The sequence below is a fragment of the Podarcis raffonei genome, chromosome 14, assembly GCF_027172205.1.
Source record: "Podarcis raffonei isolate rPodRaf1 chromosome 14, rPodRaf1.pri, whole genome shotgun sequence".
In the NCBI taxonomy this organism is placed as follows: domain Eukaryota; kingdom Metazoa; phylum Chordata; class Lepidosauria; order Squamata; family Lacertidae; genus Podarcis; species Podarcis raffonei.
The window spans coordinates 47,201,222-47,223,854 of NC_070615.1; the positions used below are offsets into that span (position 1 = coordinate 47,201,222).

Here is a 22,633-nt window from a genome sequence, read left to right on the forward strand (position 1 = left end):
GCAGCCTAGCATCACTGCTGGGGTCAAGACCCTGTAGGTTCTGGCCATTCTCAGACCTGGGGGTTATCAGCTTTGTCCACTGGTTGATGAATGCACCTGCCTTTAGGAAAACGAATGGGAATTTTACAGAAATAATGGCAAAGTCCAAGCACATGACAACGAGGATGATACGATTTTTAAGGAGAAAGTCCAAGGTCCCCCCTAAAAAAATGGGGCTGTGATTCTGCCCAGCTGTTCTGCAGTCTGCTTCTTCATTGGGGAGGGAATTCTGAGCTTTTCAGGAGACACAGCGGTACCCCTTGTTGGCTGTCAACCACATGAAAAGTTAGAAGCACTCCACACCCCTACAAATTGGCCTGGGTTGAAAATAGCTGCAACCACCCTTTATTTCCTCTGTTGGTGTGGAAAGGAAAATTGTGGTTCTTTACCTTTTACATTCACGGCACAGGTGCAAGGCTGGAAAATTTAAATAGGAACAAACCTTAACTAACAGGAGTACTAAACCATCTCTGGCAATGCCTTGGACTCGGTTTTAAGATGTGAGCTGTTTTGTGGGGGCCATATGTGGTACCTTGGCCAGCTCCCTCATTCTCCCAAGGGCTCCTTCATCTTGAAACAAACTTCCTTGCACACAGAAAGCTAGCATGTCAAGGAGAAGTCTCGGCCAGTAGCCTGACATATCCATTTTCTTTGTTCACGGAGGGGAACTTTGGCCACCTGAAGCAGCCTCCTTCACATTGTTTCCTGGTCTTATTACCTATTTTGTCTGCTGGTTATCTGCCTTCTGAAGGTGGAGAATGTCCTTTGTAGGAGCCTAGATTTGGTCCCACTTAACAACTGAGCATCTTATGGAGAGAGATTCTACTCAGGGATGGGCTTGGAGCCCCAGTACAGGAAGGCTCTCCCTTTGTATACATTATGCAAGAATGCATCGAACACGCTTCCTAAACCACAGCATGCATGCTAATCCTGATTTTCCCGAGATGCCCAGCTGCCAAAGGAGTGTCAATGTGTTCCAGGTCATCCTTTCACTCCAAATGGAGCACCAGTAAAGCTCAGTGGGCTGGCACAGGCCCCCACATAAGCCCAAGAACCGTATCTGGAAATGTTCTGCCCTGGGGAGAGGCTCCTCTGCGCAGTGCAAATGTTCTGCCCTCCCTGAGTAGACCATCTCCCCTTTTCTTGGGCCTTTCACCACTGGCCAGTCACTTGCCCCATCTCTAAGGGTACCATTCATGCTGTGAAATGAGGGTCCAATCAATGTCAGAGCCAACCAATTTTTAGACAGCGCACCAATGCTAATTGGGTCCTCTAATCAGGGTTTAAATTTGTTCATTAGCCTACAATTTTTGTAGGTTCAACTACCTATGTAATTGAAATTAATGCAAAAGATGGAACTGACCCAATTCCTGTATAATTGCTTTATAACTACAAGGCACCAATTTAAGTCAACTCCTTTTGTTTTTAAATGCCTCACTGTCTGCTTTAGTCTACTCATTTTGATCGTCAAATGTTGGAGGGGCAGAGGATTCCTTCCAGTAGGGAAGGAATATTTTTAGGGTGTCTTTTCAGTAGGTAGGAGACCTCCGGGCGGATTCACTTCCCAAGCAGAAAGTCACAGATCCCCAAATGGGGGGCAGGGGCAGTTCAGTGTCGAAAGCCAGCTATGTCTCCAGAATGTCCATGTTGTCCAGCTCACTGCGTAGATGGTCAACGTATTGGTTAATTTCCAACACACGACTTCGGTTTCTTTGAATTTCAGTCTTGTGAACCTGCAGGGATTGAAACAGTTGGTCCAGTTCACACTTAGCGCTAAGCCGTGGTTTGTTTAACAGACCACAAGTTAGCCATAGATCGCCCCACAGACGGTCAAACAAATCATGGCTTGTTTCTGCAAAGTGTTTTGTTTTGGGAGTTTTTTCCCCCTAGCTGTGCTTGCCTCGTGCATAGCTGTCAACTTTTCCCTTTTCTTGCAAGGAATCCTATTCAGAATAAAGGAATTTCCCTTCATAAAAGGGAAACGTTGACAGCTATGGTCTCGTGCCTTTGTAGCTTGTTGAGTGCCTGGGGGGAATGTTAAAACAAACCATGGTTCAGGAAGGATGTTGGGTTTGCACATAATGCCAATCCATGGTTAAAACAAACCCAGGTTCATAAGCCAACGAAAACCAGGGTTTTCATATCATGGTTTGTTGGCTGTAAACAAACTATAGTTCAGCTGCTGGGCAAGGTTTAATAAACCATGGCCTAGCATTCTACTGTATGTGAACCAGATTGTGTGCAGGACCTCGAAGGGGATTTCAGTGCTTGTCCATTCAAGGCAAATGCTTGAAACCTGAAGAGCCAGATCACTAAGATGTGACTTCCCTCACTATCTTAGTTCCTCTCTGTAGGTAGACAGCTAGGTACTTTTAGGTACAGTGGTGCAGCTAGGTACTTTTAGGCCCTAAATTTACTGGATGTACAGCGCTGCCCACCCACTCCCTTGCTTTAGATGGCCAAGGGTATTATTTCAGCTGTTACCATTTCTCTTCCCCCCTCCCCCCGCTTTACAACTGCTGCTACGTTCCTGCTGTGTGGTGGTTTTTGTGGGGTTTTTTTAGTTTCCAACCCTGATTTAAGAACACATTGGCTTTGCATTTAAAACTTAAACCATAGCCTCATCATGCCTAAAGGAATAAAATGGGGTTTACGTCCGCTGCCCTGATGTGAATTTGGGAATAAAAGCACCATTTTGGTGCAGAACGTAAAATATTTTAAAATAATAAAATGAGAATCTGAAACCATGCACATGACTGGATGACCAGCTGGCCACTGATTTACAACATTTTCTGTAATAAGAAGGAAATGATCCCTAGGGCAACCCCTGGTAAGGCCCAGTTTGTCCATGCCGGGCCTGTTTGCCACTGCCCCCATCACCTGCCACTCTGAGTGACCCTTTTTTGGGAGGTGGCCTGAGCTGCAGGACTCTAGACATTGGCCCTGAGGTCCAGTCCTAGCTGCACCACTGCAGCCAACCCCACCCAACAGTGGCATAGCATGGGTTACCAGTGCCCAGGGCCACACAGAGGGCTGGGAGGGAAGGAAATGGACTGAGTATGCATGCACATTCAATTGTCTTAACAACGTCCCCATCACCCAGAAGATTGCAAACACAGGTGTCAGAGGCTCAGGAGCAGAAGAGCAGGGGAGAGAGCAAATAGAGAGCGGAGGAGAGGAATCAGAGGGGAGCGTAGGGGAATATGACAGTGGCCCGAGAGATTCCATGAGCTTCTCCAGCGAATCAGAAGATTCCCAGGAGGGGGCGCCTATGGTAAGGGCGAGGCGAGTCCCAGGGGGTACGATCCATAAACAAGGAACCAGAGGGGAGTCCCAAAGGAGTAGCGGAGGATTAGGACCAGTTCCCCCACCAGAGCACAGTGGGGGGGAAGAGTCACATGAGTCAGGACCAGCTTCTCCTCCATCGGGGAGTGGGGAAACGGAGGGAAGGCCAGGTCCAGCTAGCCTCCCCAAAAGAGGGAGCAGTGACACAAGTGTAACGGTCAGAAGGAAAGTGGGAGGCTGCGCGCGCGCGCCAAGTTCAAATGTGGAGGAGCGCGGGACAGCAGAAAACCCGGATTGGGAGCCAGGTCCTAAAGCCCGAAAGAGGGGGGGAGAAGAGTCGGCGGACTCAGCGTCAGAAGAATCTAGGAGGGCTGAGGCTCCGACTAGCAGGAGGACCCAGAGAAAGAAGGAACAGAGGAAGAGGTGGAGTAAGGCTAGAGTCTTAAGCTGGTGTCAGGGGGGAGGAGATTCAGATGGGACTTCTACGGTCTAAGGCATAGACGTAGCGTTGCGCGCTGCGCGTCTGGAAATGAAACTGAACTTCAATAAAGACTTTTTAACTTGAGGAAGAAGCAGCGTTGGTCTTGTGTGAGCTGGGACCTTGGGCAGCGCTGACAACAGGGATAAGAAAAAAAGAGTTGTCGTCTGGAGAGGTCACTTCCTGGTTTGTATAGAGAAGCCATTTTCAACAGAGCTCAGTGTTGAAATTTGTGCCCCTAACAATTTTACACCCGGGGCAACTGCCCCAACCCCCCCTCCCCAATATGAAGAGTTTGGATTTGATATCCCGCCTTTCACTCCCCTTCAGCAGTCTCAAAGCGGCTAACAATCTCCTTTCCCTTCCTCCCCCACAACAAACACTCTGTGAGGCGAGTGGGGCTGAGAGACTTCATAGAAGTGTGACTGCCCCAAGGTCACCCAGCAGCTGCATGTGGAGAAGCGGAGACGCGAACCCAGTTCCCCAGATTACGTGACTACCGCTCTTAACCACTACACCACACTGGCTCTCTGCCACCAGCTACCTTGTTAACAATAAGATGAAAGTGCTCATGTCCTTAATGCTGGTTATTTCCTTCTGTGAGAAGGCCTCCTGCAGAGGGACAATGGGAATCTTCACTTACCTTCTCAACCAGTGTGGAAGCCCAGCCATTGGCTTTAGTGATAATTTCGTCTTCTCGGTTGTCAATCTTCAGGAGGTGAATGTCGTGAGAGGCATTGACGGCATTGACAATGGTGTCTTTGTCCACAAAAAGCTAGGAAGGAAACCAGGTGAGAGGAGGGCCATTTATTTTGGCTGTAGACAAACCACCATCCCAGGAAGGGTCATCTCTTACTGATGAGTCACGCCAAGCGGGTTTTGCCTGTTCTGGTCTTAATGGCAAAAGGGGAGGAGGAGGAGGAGGAGGAGGAGGAGGATCTCACCATACGAACGTCATCTGGCATCTCCTCATCAAACTCGCTCTTCACTATTTTCTCCAGTGTGTTGACGGATATCTCCAGGAGCTTCTCATGGTGCTGGTTCTCTAGATCCCGGCACTGAGCCATCGTAGGAGAAAAGTTTAAGAAGCAAAGAACAGGGATGGCTCTCAGCAGCTCTTTCCTACTGCCCAGTGTTTGAACAAAAGGAGGCAGGGAAGGCTGACCGAGAGGATGGAAACTAAGGCCGTGCACACATTGCCAGCTTAAAAAACATTTCTCTCAATTCGGATCTAAGCTGGATTGGGAGGAAGAACGCATCAAAAAAGTGTCTGGATCTACACTCACTTTTTAAACGTCATTTGAACGATATTAAACATGTTCTAAAACATCAAGATATTTGTTTCTCCTCTGCTTCCTTTTCTGCAAGGTCTACCCAGTTTCTGGAAAGGGAGAGCTCTGCTAGGAGGTATGCCATGCAGGGCTACCCAAGATGGACAGGTCATAGTGGAGAGTTTTGACCAAACATGATCCACCTGGATGAGGAACCGGCAAGCCACTCCAGTATCCCTGCCAAGAAAACTCCATGGAGATGACAGGAGTGCCTGGCGTGCTCTGGTCCATGGGGTCACGAAGAGTCGGACACGACTAAACGACTAAACAACAACAGCTCTGCAGCACTCTATGGTATCACATTTTAATAATGCATTATTAACGTTTAAGAAGAACGTCACGTGGCTATATGATTATCAGAACCATTTTAAAACTCATTTTTAGCATTAAAAACCATGAGTGTAGATCCATTCAATATTTCTTAAGATGTGACAGGGTAGGTCCAGGAGAGACATGGATCATGACTGACATCGTGAGTGCACTGATTCCCAAACCAGTGGTGGGAGCCCACTGGATGCGGAGTACATGGGAATGTGCACCCAGCCTCAGTTTGTGTTCATTGTGACAGCAAGGACTCAGCCCTTCATGGCCCAACAAAGGTCCTTGAGTTAAATGCACTCCCCAGGGATGATGCTTGGACACCCCAGCCCCCGTTTCCAAGCTTCTTGTACTTCTGGTTGGCAGGAGTGGTCCCGGGGCAACAGAACTTCCTTTATGGGGTGGAAGTGTAGAGGCTTACCACCCTTGTTTCTCAGGGTTGTCCTCTGGGAAAGCTAAAATTTTAGGTGCAGGATTTTAGGTGCAAATGCTGCTATTACATTGAGTATTATACCGCAGCAGCTCTTCAGATAGGTCTTGGCACAAAGAGTGAATGGAGAGGAAAGCCCTGCGGTTCTTAGGGGCCTGAGAAATGCTTCCAAAACTGAAATCAATCCTGGCCCTACCACAGAGTAATGAGAAGCAATCGAATGCCATACAGTGTGGACAAGCCAGCTCTGTTGATCGGAAGCAAAGCGCCCGCCACAATTTGCAGCTCTGCGCAAGCGACAGCAAAAGGATATATTCCTTGTTCGTTTTCTATAAAGTTCGACACCAGGTCAGCGATGTTCCTTTCGAAATCCTTTATCACTTCCTTAGCAAGAAAAGAAAAAGGGAAATTAGAGGGCAAAACTGAGTTCGACTCAAAACAGTTTGACTGCCACAAGTTTTGGAAATCGGGCCTGAAACACACAGGGGAATCTACTTTCCTGTCATTTTTGCTGACTATTTTATTTATTTATTGTTATTAATGTAGTTAACCAAATGTATATATAGATAATGCTTTACTGTAAGAAAAACTCACAGCGGTTTACAAAAATAGAAAACGAAGCATTAAGATTCTCAGCAAAAACCAGGTTGCAGCAGGCATTTAAAAACATTCAAAAGATGGTTAAAATTAGTTTTAGCTAAAAAGACATAAAGCACATGTAACTTCCACATGTCCGGACAGGCTCACCTAAATAAAAATGTTTTAAGTAGACTCCAAAAAGAATATGGTGAAGGCACCTGCCTGATGCCAACCAGCAGGAAGTTCCAAAGCTGCCATCACACCAAAACATTGATTTCTTACAAGTGTGGAACAGGTATTACATGACACCTTTAACAGTGCCAGTTCCGCAGATCCAAGTGGTTGAGCAGGTACATATGGGGGAAAGTGATCCTGCAAGTAAACTGCTCCCACGCTGTTAATGGCTTTTTGCACTAGCAGCAACACCTTGAACTTGGGCTGGCATCAAATAGGCAAAACCAGCGCAGGTCTCCTGTCTGCAACCACGCTAACTGCAGCTTCTGATCCAGCACAGGGAGGCCCCACGCAGAGTGCAGTGCAGTAATCCAGCCTTGGAGTCCCCAACACCCAAACGTCCAGCTCTGCCAGGTTCATACCTCCAGCTGATCAACCAGCAGCATCTCCTCAGTCATCAGCATGTCTGAGAGCTTTGTGATTTCATAGTTGTATTCAGCCAGTTTGATCTCTATAACTTGGTTGTCGCTGAGGTTCTGAATCGTATCTATCACCTGTGTGCTCAGCAAGAGACAGAAGGTTAGCAGCTGTTGCCCCGTGGCAGAAATAATTCATTTTATTCATTAGTGGTGGTGGTGGTGATACTCTGGTGCACACAATGGGAATGTGAAGCAGTGACTAAGTTGTTAGAATTCCTGCTCCGTGATTACAGTCATAGGATTGTTGTCTTTCACATGACGGTGTATGTTCTGAAGTGGGAAGTTACAGAGACAGGATGTTTGTGTTACTGTGTTCTGTGAAGTGGGACTATTGTCCTTGTTCTTTTTCTCTTTGCTGTCTGATGCTAGAGAGAGAGGGAGCCATGTTGCAGTGCTCCATGTGTATTTATATGTAAATAAAGTAGATTAGCCAAAATGCTGAGTTGCTGAGGTCTCTGGCGCAAGCTGCAAAGACTCTGTGGATCCCTAAGTGTGCCGGTGTCGGTTGGCATTGGTCGCTGTCATGTTCAGGCTGAAGAAAGCTTTTGAAGCTCCCCAACGATCGACCAGGAGGGAGAGAACATGCCAATCGGGCATGTGTCTCTGCCAGGGTCCTACTCGAGTGTAGGCCGAGCTCCTGACAAAAGTTCCCACAGGGATTTTCAAACTGTATTTTATGAAAGCCAGACGTTCCTTCTGAAGTTTATAAAGAGTTCCTCAATGTGACCATGGGCCTGGGAAGGGTTTCTACACAAGCCACAAGGCCTCTTCAGGCTCCCACTTAGCGTACATCTCACGTGTGCAGGGGCCCGGAACGTGAGCCCTGGGGTATAGTGTGCTTTGACCGACTGAAATCTAGCTAAAAGTGTTTAGGATTAGGTACAATTGAAAACAAAATACATCAATTTAAACAGTTTGCTGCCTTGGTTTAAGTCAGCACCTGATGGTACTTTCAGGATGTGATCCTTTGCACAGTCACGGGGAACCAGTTACTAAGGACATTCTATCCTGCCTCCCCACTGTCCCCCAGCAGTTCAGGATGGTATACATGACCCCCCCATTAAGTCTTCACAACAATCCTGTGAGGTAGGTCAAGCATAGCAAGAAGGATTAAGAAGTAACATCCCATCTCGAGGATGTAGCTTCCTCATCAGACTGTGGGGCTGACTCCCTGGTCACTTTGCCTGCCCGAGAGGTTTAAGCCCTTGCTACAGTATTGACCAGTGACGCGGGTGGCGCTGTGGTCTAAACCACAGAGCCTAGGGCTTGCCAATCGGAAGGTCTGCAGTTCGAATCCCCGCGACGGAATGAGCTCCCGTTGTTCGGTCCCAGCTCCTGCCCACCTAGCAGTTCGAAAGCACGTCAAAGTGCAAGTAGGTAAATAGGTACTGCTCCGGCGCGAAGGTAAATGGCGTTTCCGTGCGCTGCTCTGGTTCGCCAGAAGCGGCTTAGTCATGCTGGCCACATGACCTGGAAGCTGTCGGACAAACGCCGGCTCTCTCGGCCTATAGAGCGAGATGAGCGCGCAACCCCAGAGTCATCCGTGACTGGACCTAATGGTCAGGGGTACCTTTACCTTTACCTTTACAGTATTGACCTGTAAAAAATCAGAACTAAATGGCTGCAGTGGAGTGATCCCGGTTTTCATCAAAGATGGCTCGGTTTTGTAATCACTTAAAGTGGCAAACCTATGGTCCTCTGGAGGTTGTGGGACTCCAACTCCCATCATCCGCCTTGTGCTCACTGGGGCTGATGGGAGTTGTGAGTCCAACTGCATTCCCCATCCCTGGCCCAAGGTCCCTTGTGTACCCCGTGATTCTTCTCTTCAAAGTCGTGCAGGATTTTGGAACACTGCTGATGGTTCTCTTCCAGGGCTTCGTTGAGGCACTCATAGAAGAGGGCAACCTCGGCCTCTCGCTTCTCGTATTGCTTCAAGCCGTACTCAAACAGGTTCTCGCAAATGGCCACAAATTTAGTCTTGTATGTGAAGTCGGAGTCAAGGAGAGTACTGAGTTGTGTTTGAAAAAGGAAAGAAAAAGGCTTGTGTCTGCTTCCACTGTCTTGTTTGGGCTATTGCCTCCTGTTGTTGGAGATCACTATGACTCACAGTAGCCCTCATAACAAACAAGAAACCCCACTCCAGAGAACATCCCATTCTCAAGGTTTGTCACCAGTTCTGTCCCAAAGCAGAAAGGATGTATCTCAAAAATTCATAAAACTTGTTACTGGCGTGGGAGACCAAAGATGAAATGGCAAAGGTGACAATGACAAAATGGGCCATAGACATTGGTTACAACATAGAATTGTCCAGAAGGGAAAAATCATGGGCCAAAACAAAGAATTTCTCTGCCTGTTATCTTATTAAGGAAAACCTACAAAAGATGACGTACTTGACACCCAGCACATTAGTGAAAATGTATTTAAAAGGGTCTAATTTATGCTGGAAATGCCACAAGGTGGAGGGAACCCCGATTCATATGTGGAAGTTGTGTAAATACACTAGAGAGTATTGGGAAATGTTCCGCACAGAATTAATTCCCCCCCCAAAAACTCACATTTCCCAAAAGACCAGAGGCCTTTCTATTAGGGATAATAGGTGATGCCATTCCAAAAAAGGCACTCAATATCTTTCTGTATGAAACCGCTTCAGCTTGAATAGTATATGTGGAGGAAGAGATACTCACTAAGGAAATTTGGTAGAACAAATTGATAGAATACATAGAATTAGTAACCATGATCGCGAAACTAAAGAGTAAGGATTAGTTAAGAGAAGAATGGAGGTGTTTGGGAGATTATCTTAGAGGGTACGAAATACAATTTAACCTACAAGTAGGGGTTAACATATGAGCAGCAGATAACATCAAAAAAGGAAGACTTGAAATGATAATGGGTGAAATATCAGGATGTGCAGCAGATCAGGATTCCCCTAGCGTGCCACAGAGAGATGGATTGGGAAGTCTTAGGAAAAGAAATGAGCAATGGATACTGTATGATGTGTGTATAAAAACTGTTAAAATTAAAAAAAAAGTTGTGTGGTGGTGTTGTTTTTAAAAAGGATATATCTCCAGTAGCTCTGGCACTCCAGGGAGGTAGAGCAGTTTGGCTGCTTCAGGATCGTCTGCAAACATGCTGTCAAAGAGGAAGCTTCCGTTCAGATACTCCACATAAGCGCGCTGGAGAGCGAAGCAAGGAGGCAGAAGGGAAAGAACAGGAGTGAGCTGGCAGTCCATCGCACCAAGCTAGCCAGAGTTAACTCTTCATTAGCACAGGCGTGTCAGGCCTAATGAGCACAGCAACTCAGATCTTGCCCCCATGAAGCAGTTGCCAAGACTAAAGGTCCCTGTCTCCCCACAAGCGTCTAGGTTCCCTTCCCTCCAGGGCTTTCCCACAGCAATTGGAGACTGCACATGCATGAAGGCAACCTCTCCTCCACCCTTTTCATGCCTCTTCTGGTTCTGGGAGGGGAGCTTGTCACAGCAGAAGAGGGAGACACCCGTGACTCTTCCCCAGCCTGACTCATCTCTGCCTCTTGGTCTCTCTCCTCTCCTGCTTCAGCTTCTGCCTCTGATTCTGGGCTTCTCTCTGTCACAGACTCTCCCTGCTCACTAAGCTCTGTTACCTCTTCAGCTTCTGACACATCCTACTCCCTGTCTTCTCCCTTTGACCACTCACTGTAGTCCCACCACTACTCCCTGGACTCTGGGTCTTCTTCCCTTGGGGGTTCCCCAGCTGGTTCCTCCCACCATTCCTCTGCATCCAACCAATCAATGACAGGGAATCAGAAAAAGATAGTTGCCCAAAGGAAATGGGGAGAATCTTATGCCTTAAATTCAGATGGTTCTGGGAGATGCTAAGAAGAATAATGAAAGGGCCGGGGTCCCTTAAAATAAATAGCAGGCCAGTTAACACAACGAAGAAATGCATATTGTGGAATATTTACGAAAAGAACCACCTGTTTTCCAAAAATAACAAAATAAACAATGTATTCTTTCACAGCATGAACCCTCAGCAGACCATAGTGACCTTGAGAGCTGGTCATTTGAGGACAATAGAGCCAATGTGGTACAGTGGTACCTCGGGTTAAGTACTTAATTCGTTCTGGAGGTCCGTTCTTAACCTAAACAAAAAAAATTTTTTTCCTTCCAGTAGCACCTTAAAGACCAACTAAGTTAGTTCTTGGTATGAGCTTTCGTGTGCATGCACACTTCTTCAGATACTCTGAAGCTCTGTTTCGGTGTATCTGAAGAAGTGTGCATGCACACGAAAGCTCATACCAAGAACTAACTTAGTTGGTCTTTAAGGTGCTACTGGAAGGAAAAAAAATTTTTTTTGTTTTGACTATGGCAGACCAACACGGCTACCTATCTGTAACTCGTTCTTAACCTGAAACTGTTCTTAACCTGAAGCACCACTTTAGCTAATGGGGCCTCCCGCTGCCGCCGCACCGCCAGAACATGATTTCTGTTCTCATCCTGAAGCAAAGTTCTTAACATGAAGCACTATTTCTGGGTTAGCGGAGTCTGTAACCTGAAGTGTATGTAACCTGAAGCGTATGTAACCTGAGGTACCACTGTATAGTGGTTAGAGTGTCCGTCTAGCAGCTGGGAGACCAGGGTTCAAATCCCCACTTGGCCATGAAGCTCACTGGGTGACTTTGGGCCAGTCGCTGCCTCTCAGCCTAACCTACCTCACAGGGTTGCTGTGGGTTAAAAATTGGGGAGTGGAGGGAGAACTATGTACGCCACCTTGAGCTCCCTGGAGGAAAGGTGGGAGGCAATATGAGACAAAAAAACATACATACATACATAGGTAAAACCAGAGGTTGGAGAGCTTCAAATGAACAGAAGAGAAGTTCAAACGGGTGTGGAGTTCAAATGAAGCCTTTTAGATCGCTCTCTGCCCCAGCCCCTGCCACCTCAGCCCCTGCCTCTTCCCTTAAAGGGAGTCTCCAGGCCTTGAACCGCACACTCAGTCTCTTCCATCTCCCCTCTAGGAGGTTCCTGTTCTCAGCTAAACACCTGCCCAAGTGGGGGTCAAGACATCCAGACATCTGTAAATCTCCCTACGATTCCCTCTTGTCAACTGAAGTCTTGTCAACAAGGTAGAAACTGATAATATTAACAGCAAGGAGCTGAGCCCTATCAAAAATGGCTCCAAAATTACAGAACCTTTTCCTCACTTTGGTTAGCTCTCAGGAGACAACCTCTTTCAAGCCATTAATCAATTATTTAATTGAATTTATATACCCAGAGGTCTCAGGGGAGTTCACAGAAAAGATCGCAATATATCAAATCAAAATAAAAACAATAACCCAATAACACCCTCCCCTCCAAAAAAAGAGCCGCATTTTAAAAGGATATAGGATGTCAATCAGGTCAACGAAAGGCCTGGTTAAAAAGGAACGTTTTTGCCTGGCGCCTAAAGGTGTATAATGAAGGCGCTAGACAAACTTCCCTGGGGAAAGCATTCCACAGATGGGGAGCCACTGCAGAGAAGACCTGTTCTCATGTATGAACTGTTTTGTATAAACTGTTTGGTTTAGCTTCCCACTTTGTGTCTGTTGAATCCACAACTGTTTTCTTACTGGTTCTTATTTCATATATCAGTGTTCAGAGACCAACACCTATTCAGGAGGCTGAAAGAGAATCCAGTATCTGTTGGGTTCTCTCAACATCCCTGCGATCTACATTCCTGCTTTGCAGGGGGTTGGACTACAACTCTATGATTCTACAGATAGCCCAAAAGAAACATACCTTGTGATATTCCACCTGTTTCTGTTGGGCATCCAGAACCTGCTGCTTGGCCATGGCCAGAGTTTCCCCATGTCTCATCTCCTCGATGGCATACTGGTATTTTATCAGGGCCATCTCTCGCTGGGAAAAGAAAACGGAGATAGGCGGCTTAGAATCAATGGCGTAGCAACCGATGGACTATGCGGAATTGGCATAATTGACACACAAACTACATGATAAGGATAACTGTGACTTTAAAGATGAATGGGAACATTTTAAGAAATATTTGAAGAGGCAACAAAATGAACTGGACTCTTTGGCAGGTTTTGAATAAACATTCACAAACTCTTTATTATAATACATAGATAGATAATTTGAGGATCTTTACAATTTTATAACATGCAGATAGAAAGATGTGTTGAGAAACCAGAGAAAGGAGCTGAGGGAAGTCTGGGGTGGGAGGGTGGGTTTTCTGTCTGGGGGGGGGGAAATGGAGGGGGGGACAATGTGGATGATGTATTTTGTTAAAATTACTGTGTTGAAATTTATACTAATTTTTTTTAAAAGAATCAATGGCATAGCTAGCCGCTCGGGTGCCCAGGGCAGTGCACACACCCTGCACCTGGGGGCGGAGCAAGCTGCCAATGGGCGCGGGGCGAGCCAGTGCAGGGCCCACTGCGCAAAGCCTCTCCACTGCCTCCCCCTCAGCTGTGGGGCAGCTGAGGGAGAGGCGGTGGGCAGACGCAAGCCCCATGCTGCTGTTTTAAGCAGTGCAGAGTCTGCAGGTGCCCAAGCAACCCCATCACTCCCAGGAGAGAGGCATGGCTCGGGCACGCTGCAGGCCCCGCGGTAAGTGCCAGCCCCCATGGTGTAGCGCCCAGTGCCAGCTGCATTTCGTTGTGCTTGTTATGAGCCCAAAAAAGTTCCATGAGCCCAATTTTTTTGTTTTTTATTTTAAAAACTCATATTTTTGCCCTTTTGTCACCCCCCTCAAGGATGACACCTGCATCCGCTGCATCCCTCTTCCTATGCCACTGCTTGGAATAAAAACGTAAAGGTAAAGGGACCCCTGACCGTTAGGTCCAGTTGTGACCGACTCTGGGGTTGCGGCGCTCATCTTGCTTTATTGGCCAAGGGAGCTGGCGTACAGCTTCCGGGTCATGTGGCCAGCATGACTAAGCCGCTTCTGGCGAACCAGAGCAGTGCACAGAAACGCTGTTTACCTTCCCACCAGAGCGGTACCTATTTATCTACTTGCACTTTGATGTGCTTTCGAACTGCTAGGTTGGCAGGAGCAGGGACGGAGCAACGGGAGCTCACCCCCTTGCGGGGATTCGAACCGCCAACCTTCTGATTGGCAAGCCCTAGGCTCTGTGGTTTAACCCACAGCGCCACCCGTGTCCCTACTGCTTAGAATAAGGGCTGTCAAATCCCAAGGCAGGCACCTGCGGGGAGAAGAGTGAGGAGGCAGCCCCACCAGTTTTCTGGCACCCGGGGTGGATAGGAAATCTAAAATAGCAAGAGATAAGGGGCTGAACTTTTCCATCCTTACCGAGTTGTCATCTACCAGTCTAAAATCCAGGTACACAAGGTCGGGGAGATAAGCGGCAATGAATGCGGAATATACTTCGTTTTCACACACTGGGTTCCCGGTGAGGTTCAACGTGCGCAGGTTTTGGAACTTCCTGAGATAGATCACCTGCGGCAAGGTGACATAAGGACAAAATATTTATGGGGAAAATTGAGATTTTCGTAAAAGATGAACAAGAGGAAAGGGGGTGTTCTTTGTCGGAAAATGTCAAACTGGGAGTCATTAAACATCTGCAGACTCTTAGACTTTTTACTGAATGAGAATGAGATCCTGCTGAGGTATCTCTTGTGGTTGGTGGCCCCCTGGTTCAAAATACAAATGAACCCAGTAAAAATAAATTATTACACGCTGATGCACACAGCACACATTGTAACTTATGGACCAAAAAAACCTGAGTACTGGTTTCTTTCTGAAAGCAGATCCATTCCAACAGACGGAACCATTAAAAGCAAGGATCTTTGCTGCACAGTTGCAGTTATGCCATAGGTTGTGAGGGAACCCCACCCCCCAGCAAGCTGCAAGCATCACATCTATCCGGGTTCTGGGAAGGGCATCCTCATGCAGTTTACTAGTCTAAAACCACAGGAAAATGCATTTTTACTGTCTTACAGTGAAATCCTATGTGTGTCTGCTCAGAAGTTAAAGGGATACCACATCAGTGGAATTCACTAAGAGGTAAGATTTAATATGGAAAACAATTTCCCCCATTTCCCCTTCTCCTTTTGAGCATGGAACAGCCTCCATGAACACCCTTCCCCCCCGCCTACACACACTTCACCAGGGGGTGAAAGATCACCACCACAGGTATTCAGTGGGGGTTACGGTCAACTCCTTCAACCCCTTGGAGAGGCAGTGTGGTGTTGTGGTTAGAGTGTCAGACCCAGCAGGCCAGGGTTCAAATCCCCCCTCAGCCATGAAACTCACTGGGTGACTCCCTTAGGCCTGGCACTTGCAGGGATGTTGTGGGGGATAAAACGGGGGGGGGGGGAACCATGTGTGCCACTTCAAGCTCCTTGGAGGAAAAAAAGTGGGTTATAAATGAAATCCATCTATCAATAAAATCCTCATTTCCAACTGTAACCAAGTGATAAGTATGTGTAATAACATCTGCCCACACTGCTGTCTCTCTGCTCTTGACTTTCTTTCCCTCTCCCTATCTACTGCTGTAATTTCTATTTTAGATCATCTCTCACCATATGAGCCTACCTGGACCCTGCAGTCATCATCTTTTTTGTAAATAATTTGTTGCTGCTGTTGTTGTTGTTATTATTCATTTTCAATTAAAGACTTTCAAAATTTATAACAAACCAGATTGAATCTTGCCACATTAAAGCACAAATAATAAAACCAATTATACAATCCAAATAAAATAATTTCAGGGAGGCTTCCCATGTTCTGGATGTTGGGAGAAATTTTCTCATACATTTTTTTCCCCTGCTTTCTGCTCTGTAGTTTCCCCCGCAGTCATCATCTGAGGCTGTTCTCTGTCCATGAGAAGTTCTTAGGGCTGCAACACAAGAACGGGCCTTTTCTGTGGTGGCTCCCCGCTTGTGGAATGCTCCCTCCAGGGAGGTTTGCCTGGCACCTTCATAACATCTCTTTAGGTGCCAGGCAAAATCATTCCTCTTCTCCCAGGCCTTTGGCTAACAATCTATGGCCTTTTAAGCTGTCTGTAGGGGCTTTTGCTTTTGCTTGTTATTGTGGTTTGTGTTTTTAGATTCTTAACTGCCATATGATCTTCGGATGAAGGGTGGCGTAGAAATTTAATAAATAATAATAACAATAAGAAGTTATGAGGTGGGTAGTAGGGAAGATTTATCTGTGTTTTACGTTGCTTATGTAACTCTGTTAAGGCACCATGCATTGTGTGATAGGAATAAAAACAGTGGGATGCTTTTAAAGAAGAAAAAGGAAGGAGACTTGGTTCACCGTTCACAAATTTTAGCCTCTCGAAGCCCATTCTCAGCCCCTCCGGTCCCTGTTTACTGGCAGACAGTTGCCTACAAATCCTGTTTGCTCCTTCTCCTTTGTTGCATTCTTTAATTACTTCTTCCTCTTTACTGCACTGTGTTATGATTAGAACAGGGTACCTAAGAGGCAATAGGGAGGTGGACAGTGCTGTTTTGGATAAACCATGACTACTACTGGCACCAGATGTTATTTGGGCCTAGTGAAGTTACTGGAATTTAATTTGTTAGGCTAGTAGTTTCAATGGAGGACTGCTAAATGTCAAGCCAAGAGCTTTGAAGACAGACTGAACACCCCCTTGGCTGATTTTGCTCTCCTTGTAAATATGCAGCTACAAACAAGCATTGGGTGTGCCCTAGGGGCATGGTTTCAGTCCACACAGGAGAGTTATATTCATTTAAAATATTGATACCCAGCTTTTTCCAGTCTGCAACAAGGGGATAAAATGCTAGCCTACTGACAGTGATGTTGAATACTGTAAAACAGTATATATCAATGTGGCTACTGCAAGAAGTGCTGCAGTACAGAATTCATGCCAGCCATGCCCTTTTTCTGGATACTCTATTCCATAGTCACCCTGTTTTCTATCCATCTTCATCACCAGTAAGCATTCTGTGGCCAATGAGCACAATCAGTTTTACTGAGATGTTTTGCACACATCCACCCTCTTCGGGGTTTATCTTTCTAACCACCCTTTTTTGTCCTGCTGCAAACCTCTAGAGGGGTTCCTTCAGTGCTTGCTTATTCCTTCTTCTTGGGTGTAGATGGTGCTGTTTTGGCAACATAAATACTGGCACTGGGTGAATGAGTTCGCTCCGATTGTACACTGAGCACAGATGTTTTCTAGCGATTACAACAGGAGATTTACAGTAGATGAAGAAAAAAAATATAAAAAATCCTGCTCCAACAGCGACTCACTAGATGGCCATAGGTATGTCATTCTCTAAGCTTCAGATCCTCGGCCATGAAATGGAAGAAACCATCTCTGCCAGAGAGGTGTTGGCGGACAAAGAAAAGAAGCAGCTTCAGCCTCCATATGTCTACTTAGAAGTAAGCACCACTGAGTTCAGAAGAGAGTAACTACCAAGCGAGAGTACACAGGATTGCCACTAGAGACTTTATGCGGCTTTATTAATTAAACTCTTACATTTTCCAGAGTTTGTATGTTATTATTTCCTATAGAGAAGACTTGAAGTTCTTGGAGCGTGTCCAGATTCTCGATCTTAGAAATCCTGTTGTTGTACAGACTAAGATCTTGCAATTTAACGAGCGCATCTAAGCCTTCAATGACTTCAATATTGTTGAAGGACAAATCTGGGGGAGCAGAAAAAGAACGTGGGAGGCAAGAGCTCTGAGAAGGAAACCATTCAAATCCTCTTAGGGAACTCTTTCCTATTCACAGAATCAGGTTTTTCTCTCTCTGTTGGAATCAATAGGTAGGAGGTGACTTCGCCCTCCCTGGAACTTCTTGTCCCCTTTTAAGTATCCTATGTGCCTCTTCTCCAAGGGGAGTTGCCCTACATTTTGAGAACCACTGTTCTAACTAGAATGTTTCAAATGCATATAGGTTTCAGAAAAAAACATTATTTTCTATCCTGGTTCTGTTTTTCCTCCAACAGGAAATCATATATCTAACAAATATGAGTAAGAGGGAAGACTCTGAAGAGAATGTTGTTCGGCCTTCTTCTAACAAAAGGCAAATTGATGAGGTCATTCTGCCTTTTCAAGGGACTGGAGTGGAAACAAAGTGGAGGTCAGTTTGGCTGGGAACAAAAACCGTCTCTCATCAGGCAGTCTCAAATGCCATCTTCATTCTAGTTGCCATTTGATGGCTGGTATGGAATTATTATCTTCAGAGTTTACAGGTTCTATTCAACTAGGCTTTACTCAGTGTGGACCTATTGAAATTAATTGGCGTTCATTAATTTCAGTGGGTCTATTCTGAGTAAACCTTAGTTGAATGCCACCCTATGACACCAGTCCCTATCCTGCACAGGCAAAATTCCTGATCAACACTCAAATAGAATTTGCGGTCAAACCCAACTAATGTCAACCTGGGAGGGGAAGGGTAGCCAAGGAAGCTTCAGGACCTTGTCTGGAGTAGCATATTGGGGGCTGCTTCACACATGATACAATTCCAACATGGAAATCACTTCCAAAATACACCAGGGTGCAACCACCAGCTGGAATGAAGTGAAGGTTGCTCTTAATTCCTACACAAAAATTTCACAGCATTAGTTGTGACCCTGAATGCAACCATCTTACCCAGCCAGACCAGATGAACCAGAGTATCCAGTGCCTCAATCTTCTCAATGATGTTGTTGTCCAACTGCAATTTTGTCAGGTTCTTGAACTGCCAGAGGTTGTCAATCTTCAGGATATCTGAAGCCACAGGAAGGGAGAAGTAGAATCATGCAGCTGTTCTGGGTGGCAGTTCCCACCATATGTAGAGATAGGGAAGAAAGTTATTCAGCTTTCCTTTTAAAGCTAACCTACTTAATTCACACTTCCCAAACCAATATGTGAAACAAAATCTGCCTACCCTATGAAACTTGCACTTCTCCCAGTTTTGCAATGCAGGTCTCAAACCAAAAAAGTGTAAATTAGGAAAGAGTGCCCACAAAAATGCATTACATTAGGGGAAACTGTGTATCAAAAATGCATTATATATGAGGAGAAATGCACACAGCAACAATGTTTTGTGCAGACTTTATTTTTAAAAAGCTCTGCACCATACTACCTTATGTGGAAATGGGGCAACCTAAACTTAAGATAGGAAATCTGAGATACTGGAATTCATGGGATTTGCCCATCCCTTGGCATAAGTGGGAGGAGCAGATAAAAGGGAGAGGTATGGGAGAGCAGGAGACTGATAGATGGCAGAGGGTGATGAAGCTGGAGGAGCAGAGATTAGTTCAAGTATCTTCACAATCCTGCCTAAAAGCAGATGTTCAACCACTGACTGTCCACATGGCAAATCTCCATGTTGCAAGGACTTTGTAGTAAAAGAGCCTTGATCTTTCTTTTTTTAAAAAAACTCCCTGTTTTGTATTCTGATCCTTACTTCTAAAATCAAGCTGCAGCGCCAAGACATCTTTGAAATTGATGCCTTCTTTTTTGGCCAGGAGGCCTGCTTCCTCTTGAGGTCCTTGCTCCTCGACGGCCTTCTGCAGCATCTCGTCATCGATTACATTGGGCTCTATGCTATCATACAGTCGACTCATCTTGAGCAGAAGACGTGCCCCCCAAGATTAGAACTCAAATGGATTGCCCTGGCCTGTCGCAGACACTGAAACAGAATGACACATAATGCCTCATTCACATAGTAGGAGCTTCTGGGAGCTGTCCGCATAATGCCCACCTACCACACCAACATACAGTCCACCAAACTATCCACTCATCTATGCATATCCCCAGCTGGCGCCTCATTCTTCTTATATATGGAGATGGTACGGCAGCTTTGTGTGAAGAAAGGGATAAAGCATGGAGGACATGTCAACAACAACAACAACAACAACAACAACTTATTTATACCCCACCCATTCGGCTGTGTTTTCCCAGCCACTCTGGGCAGCTTCCAACAAAAGATGAAAAATACATTAAAACATCAGTCATTAAAGACTTCCCTAAACAGGGCTGCCTTCAGATGTCTTCTAAATGTCAGATGGTTTTTCATTTCTTTGATGACAAGTAAAAAGAACCTCCATATTCAGCAGCACTCTACCACTAAAAATAAGGCACTGCGGACAAGCAATGAAGGAAGGCTATTGCTTCCAGGCCCGCCCTCTGAACTTCACAGCTTCTGTCAAGAGTTGGCATCCTAGTGCCAATCCGGTGGGCGAGATGACCCCTGTCCCTGCTGCTCCAGCTCTTTGCAGTTCATGCTGATTCCCTTTCAAAGTGTATGAATGGTGCCAAGAGCAAGGACGACTAGCAGCCTCTGCACACTTTGGTCTCTTGCTTTGGGTGGCAGTGTGGGTTGAGCCCAAAGGGTGACAGCAAGTTAATAAGCAGTGGTGGCAGCAGCAAGAACCTAAGAAGAGCTTGCTGGATCAGGCCAATGGCCCATCTAGTCCAACATCCTGTTCTCACAGTGGCCAATCTGATGCCTGTGGGAAACCAGCAAGAAGGAACTGAGCACAATAGCATTCTCTTGTCCTGTTGTCCCAAGCAACTGCTATTCAAATACATTATTGCCTCCAACCGTGGAGGCAGAGAGTAGCCATTGTGGCTTGTAACCACTGATAGCCTTCTCCTTCATGAATTTGTCCTTTAAAGCCATCTAGGTTGCTGGCCTTCACTGCCTCCAGCGGAAGCAAATTCCATAGTTTAACTATGCATTGCATGAAGAAGCACTTTCTCTTTCCTGTCCTGAATCTTCCAACATTGAGCTTCATTGGATATCCATGAGTTCTAGGGTCATGAGAGAGGCAGAAAAACTTTCTTCCGTCTGCTTTCTCCATGCCACGCATAACAAACTACTGTCTTACTCACCTTTTCTCTGAACTAAGAAGTCCCAAGTACTGCAACCTTGCCTCATTAGGGAGTTTCTCCATCCCCTTGATCATTTTGTTGGGCCTTTCCTGAACCTTTCCTAGGGGCTCAACAATAATCTTGTTGAGCTGAGGCAACCAGAACTGTAGACAGTTTTGGAGGAGGAGGAGGAGGTGGACCACAGTTAGCTGCCTTACACCGAGTCATGGAATGAAAGAATTGTAGAGTTGGAAGGGACCTCAAAGGTCAAGTCCAACCCACCACAATGCAGGAACCTCAGCTAAAGAATCTATGGCAGATGGCCAGCCAAAGATTTAAAATCTCTGTTTTAAAATCTCCCATGGAGGAGAGGTCCATCTAGCTCAGTACTGTCTACACTGACTGGCAACAGCTCTTCAGAATTTCAGGCAGGAGTCTCTCCCAGCCTTACCTAGCTAGGGTTGCCACCTGTCCTGTATAATGCAGGATTGTCCTGTATTTCAATGTAAAATGCTACGTCCTGTATTGATACGGTTTTTTGTCCTGTATTTCAGGTCTTCTCTCTTTCTCTCTGTCAAGTTAGGGATCCTCTCCAAATGCATGTGTTTGAAAGGGTGTGAGACAGGTCATGTATTTGAGCTTTGGGTGGCCAAGCACAGAGAAATTTACAAATTCATGTGTATCTGCATGTGCTTGTGACAAATTCCAGAGGGGCCATCCTGTTAGGCTGGAATAGAGTGTAATAGATTGCTTTGAAGTCACATCACAATCAGATTAAAATAAAATAAAATCACCCCGACCCATATTTTGCCAGAACAAAGGTGGCCAGGCTCCCTGGAGATGCCATCGGGGACTGAATGTGGGCCCTTCTGCTTGCAAGGCAGACGTGCTGCCACAGTCCTTCCCTACTGATCACCTACTAAGGGAGGGGGTCCACTTCAGACACCCTCCCACCTGTCAGTCTGGAGCTGGAATAGCTCTGCTCCCCCCCCCAGCTGGGCGCTGATGGAAGCAAGATGCTGGCTTGGCTCCCACAGAGGTTGAATCGAAAGTGGAACTTCGACCTGCCATTCTTACAGCTGCACTGATAGAACTCCCGTCTGTCATACAAACATGAAAGCTGTAGGACAGCAAACAACAACAGCAACAACACCACGTGTAAAGACTGCGGAGAGAATAATTGGGTGCACTCTTCCCACCTTGGATCAAATCTATGCTTCCAGGTGCCATAAGAAAGCTGCAGAGATAGTGCAGGATAGTGCGCACCCCGGAAATGATCTCTTTCAGCTTCTGCCTTCTGGAAGAAGGTACAGGGTTATAAAGACTGGGACTAGCCGCCTGAGAAACAGTTTCTCTCCAAATGCAATTTTGGTTTTAAATGCAGTGTAAAGTAGTCTCTGTGGGAGTATATTGTATTTTTAGGGGGCTAACCAGGCTGGGATAGCTGGGATAGCAGGCTCGTTGGTTTCTGAATGTCTGATGTAGATTTTTTTCAATTTCGTTGTTCTGTATGGGACAATGACAATAAAGATTATCTTATCGTATCGTATCGTATCTAGACATCCTATCCCAGAACATCCCATGCCCACTCCCACTTCCAGAGCCACCGAAACCCCACCCAGCCCCGAATTGCTCAGCAGGTTACCAGCGCGTCACTTGACCAGCTCACACTGAACCCACAGCCGCCTTCCTCCAGCCTCCCCGAAGGTTAAAAGCTCGGGTTAGGCCCCGTTGCTAGGGATGCCGCGGCCGTTGC

At 46.2% G+C, this 22,633-nt stretch overlaps 1 protein-coding gene across 4 annotated transcripts; it reads right to left on the minus strand.

The window, feature by feature from the left end:
* Positions 1–1,403: 1,403 nt before the first annotated feature.
* DRC3 (dynein regulatory complex subunit 3) lies at positions 1,404–22,631 on the minus strand. Of its 4 annotated transcripts, XM_053366201.1 has the most exons (13): positions 22,523–22,631; positions 19,469–19,693; positions 18,670–18,786; positions 17,552–17,718; positions 14,398–14,544; positions 12,867–12,986; positions 10,174–10,286; positions 8,923–9,097; positions 7,057–7,188; positions 6,195–6,265; positions 4,747–4,870; positions 4,446–4,577; positions 1,404–1,772 (listed from the first exon to the last, which is right to left on the minus strand). In XM_053366201.1, exons 2-13 carry the CDS (start codon positions 19,626–19,628, stop codon positions 1,665–1,667), a joined length of 1,566 nt encoding a protein of 521 aa, XP_053222176.1. In that variant the 5' UTR covers positions 19,629–19,693; positions 22,523–22,631; the 3' UTR covers positions 1,404–1,664. The 4 variants fall into 4 exon arrangements, with proteins under 4 accessions (XP_053222176.1, XP_053222173.1, XP_053222175.1 ...); XM_053366198.1 differs by lacking the exons at positions 8,923–9,097; positions 10,174–10,286; XM_053366200.1 differs by lacking the exons at positions 8,923–9,097; positions 10,174–10,286; positions 22,523–22,631 and adding an exon at positions 21,410–22,005.
* Positions 22,632–22,633: the final 2 nt, after the last annotated feature.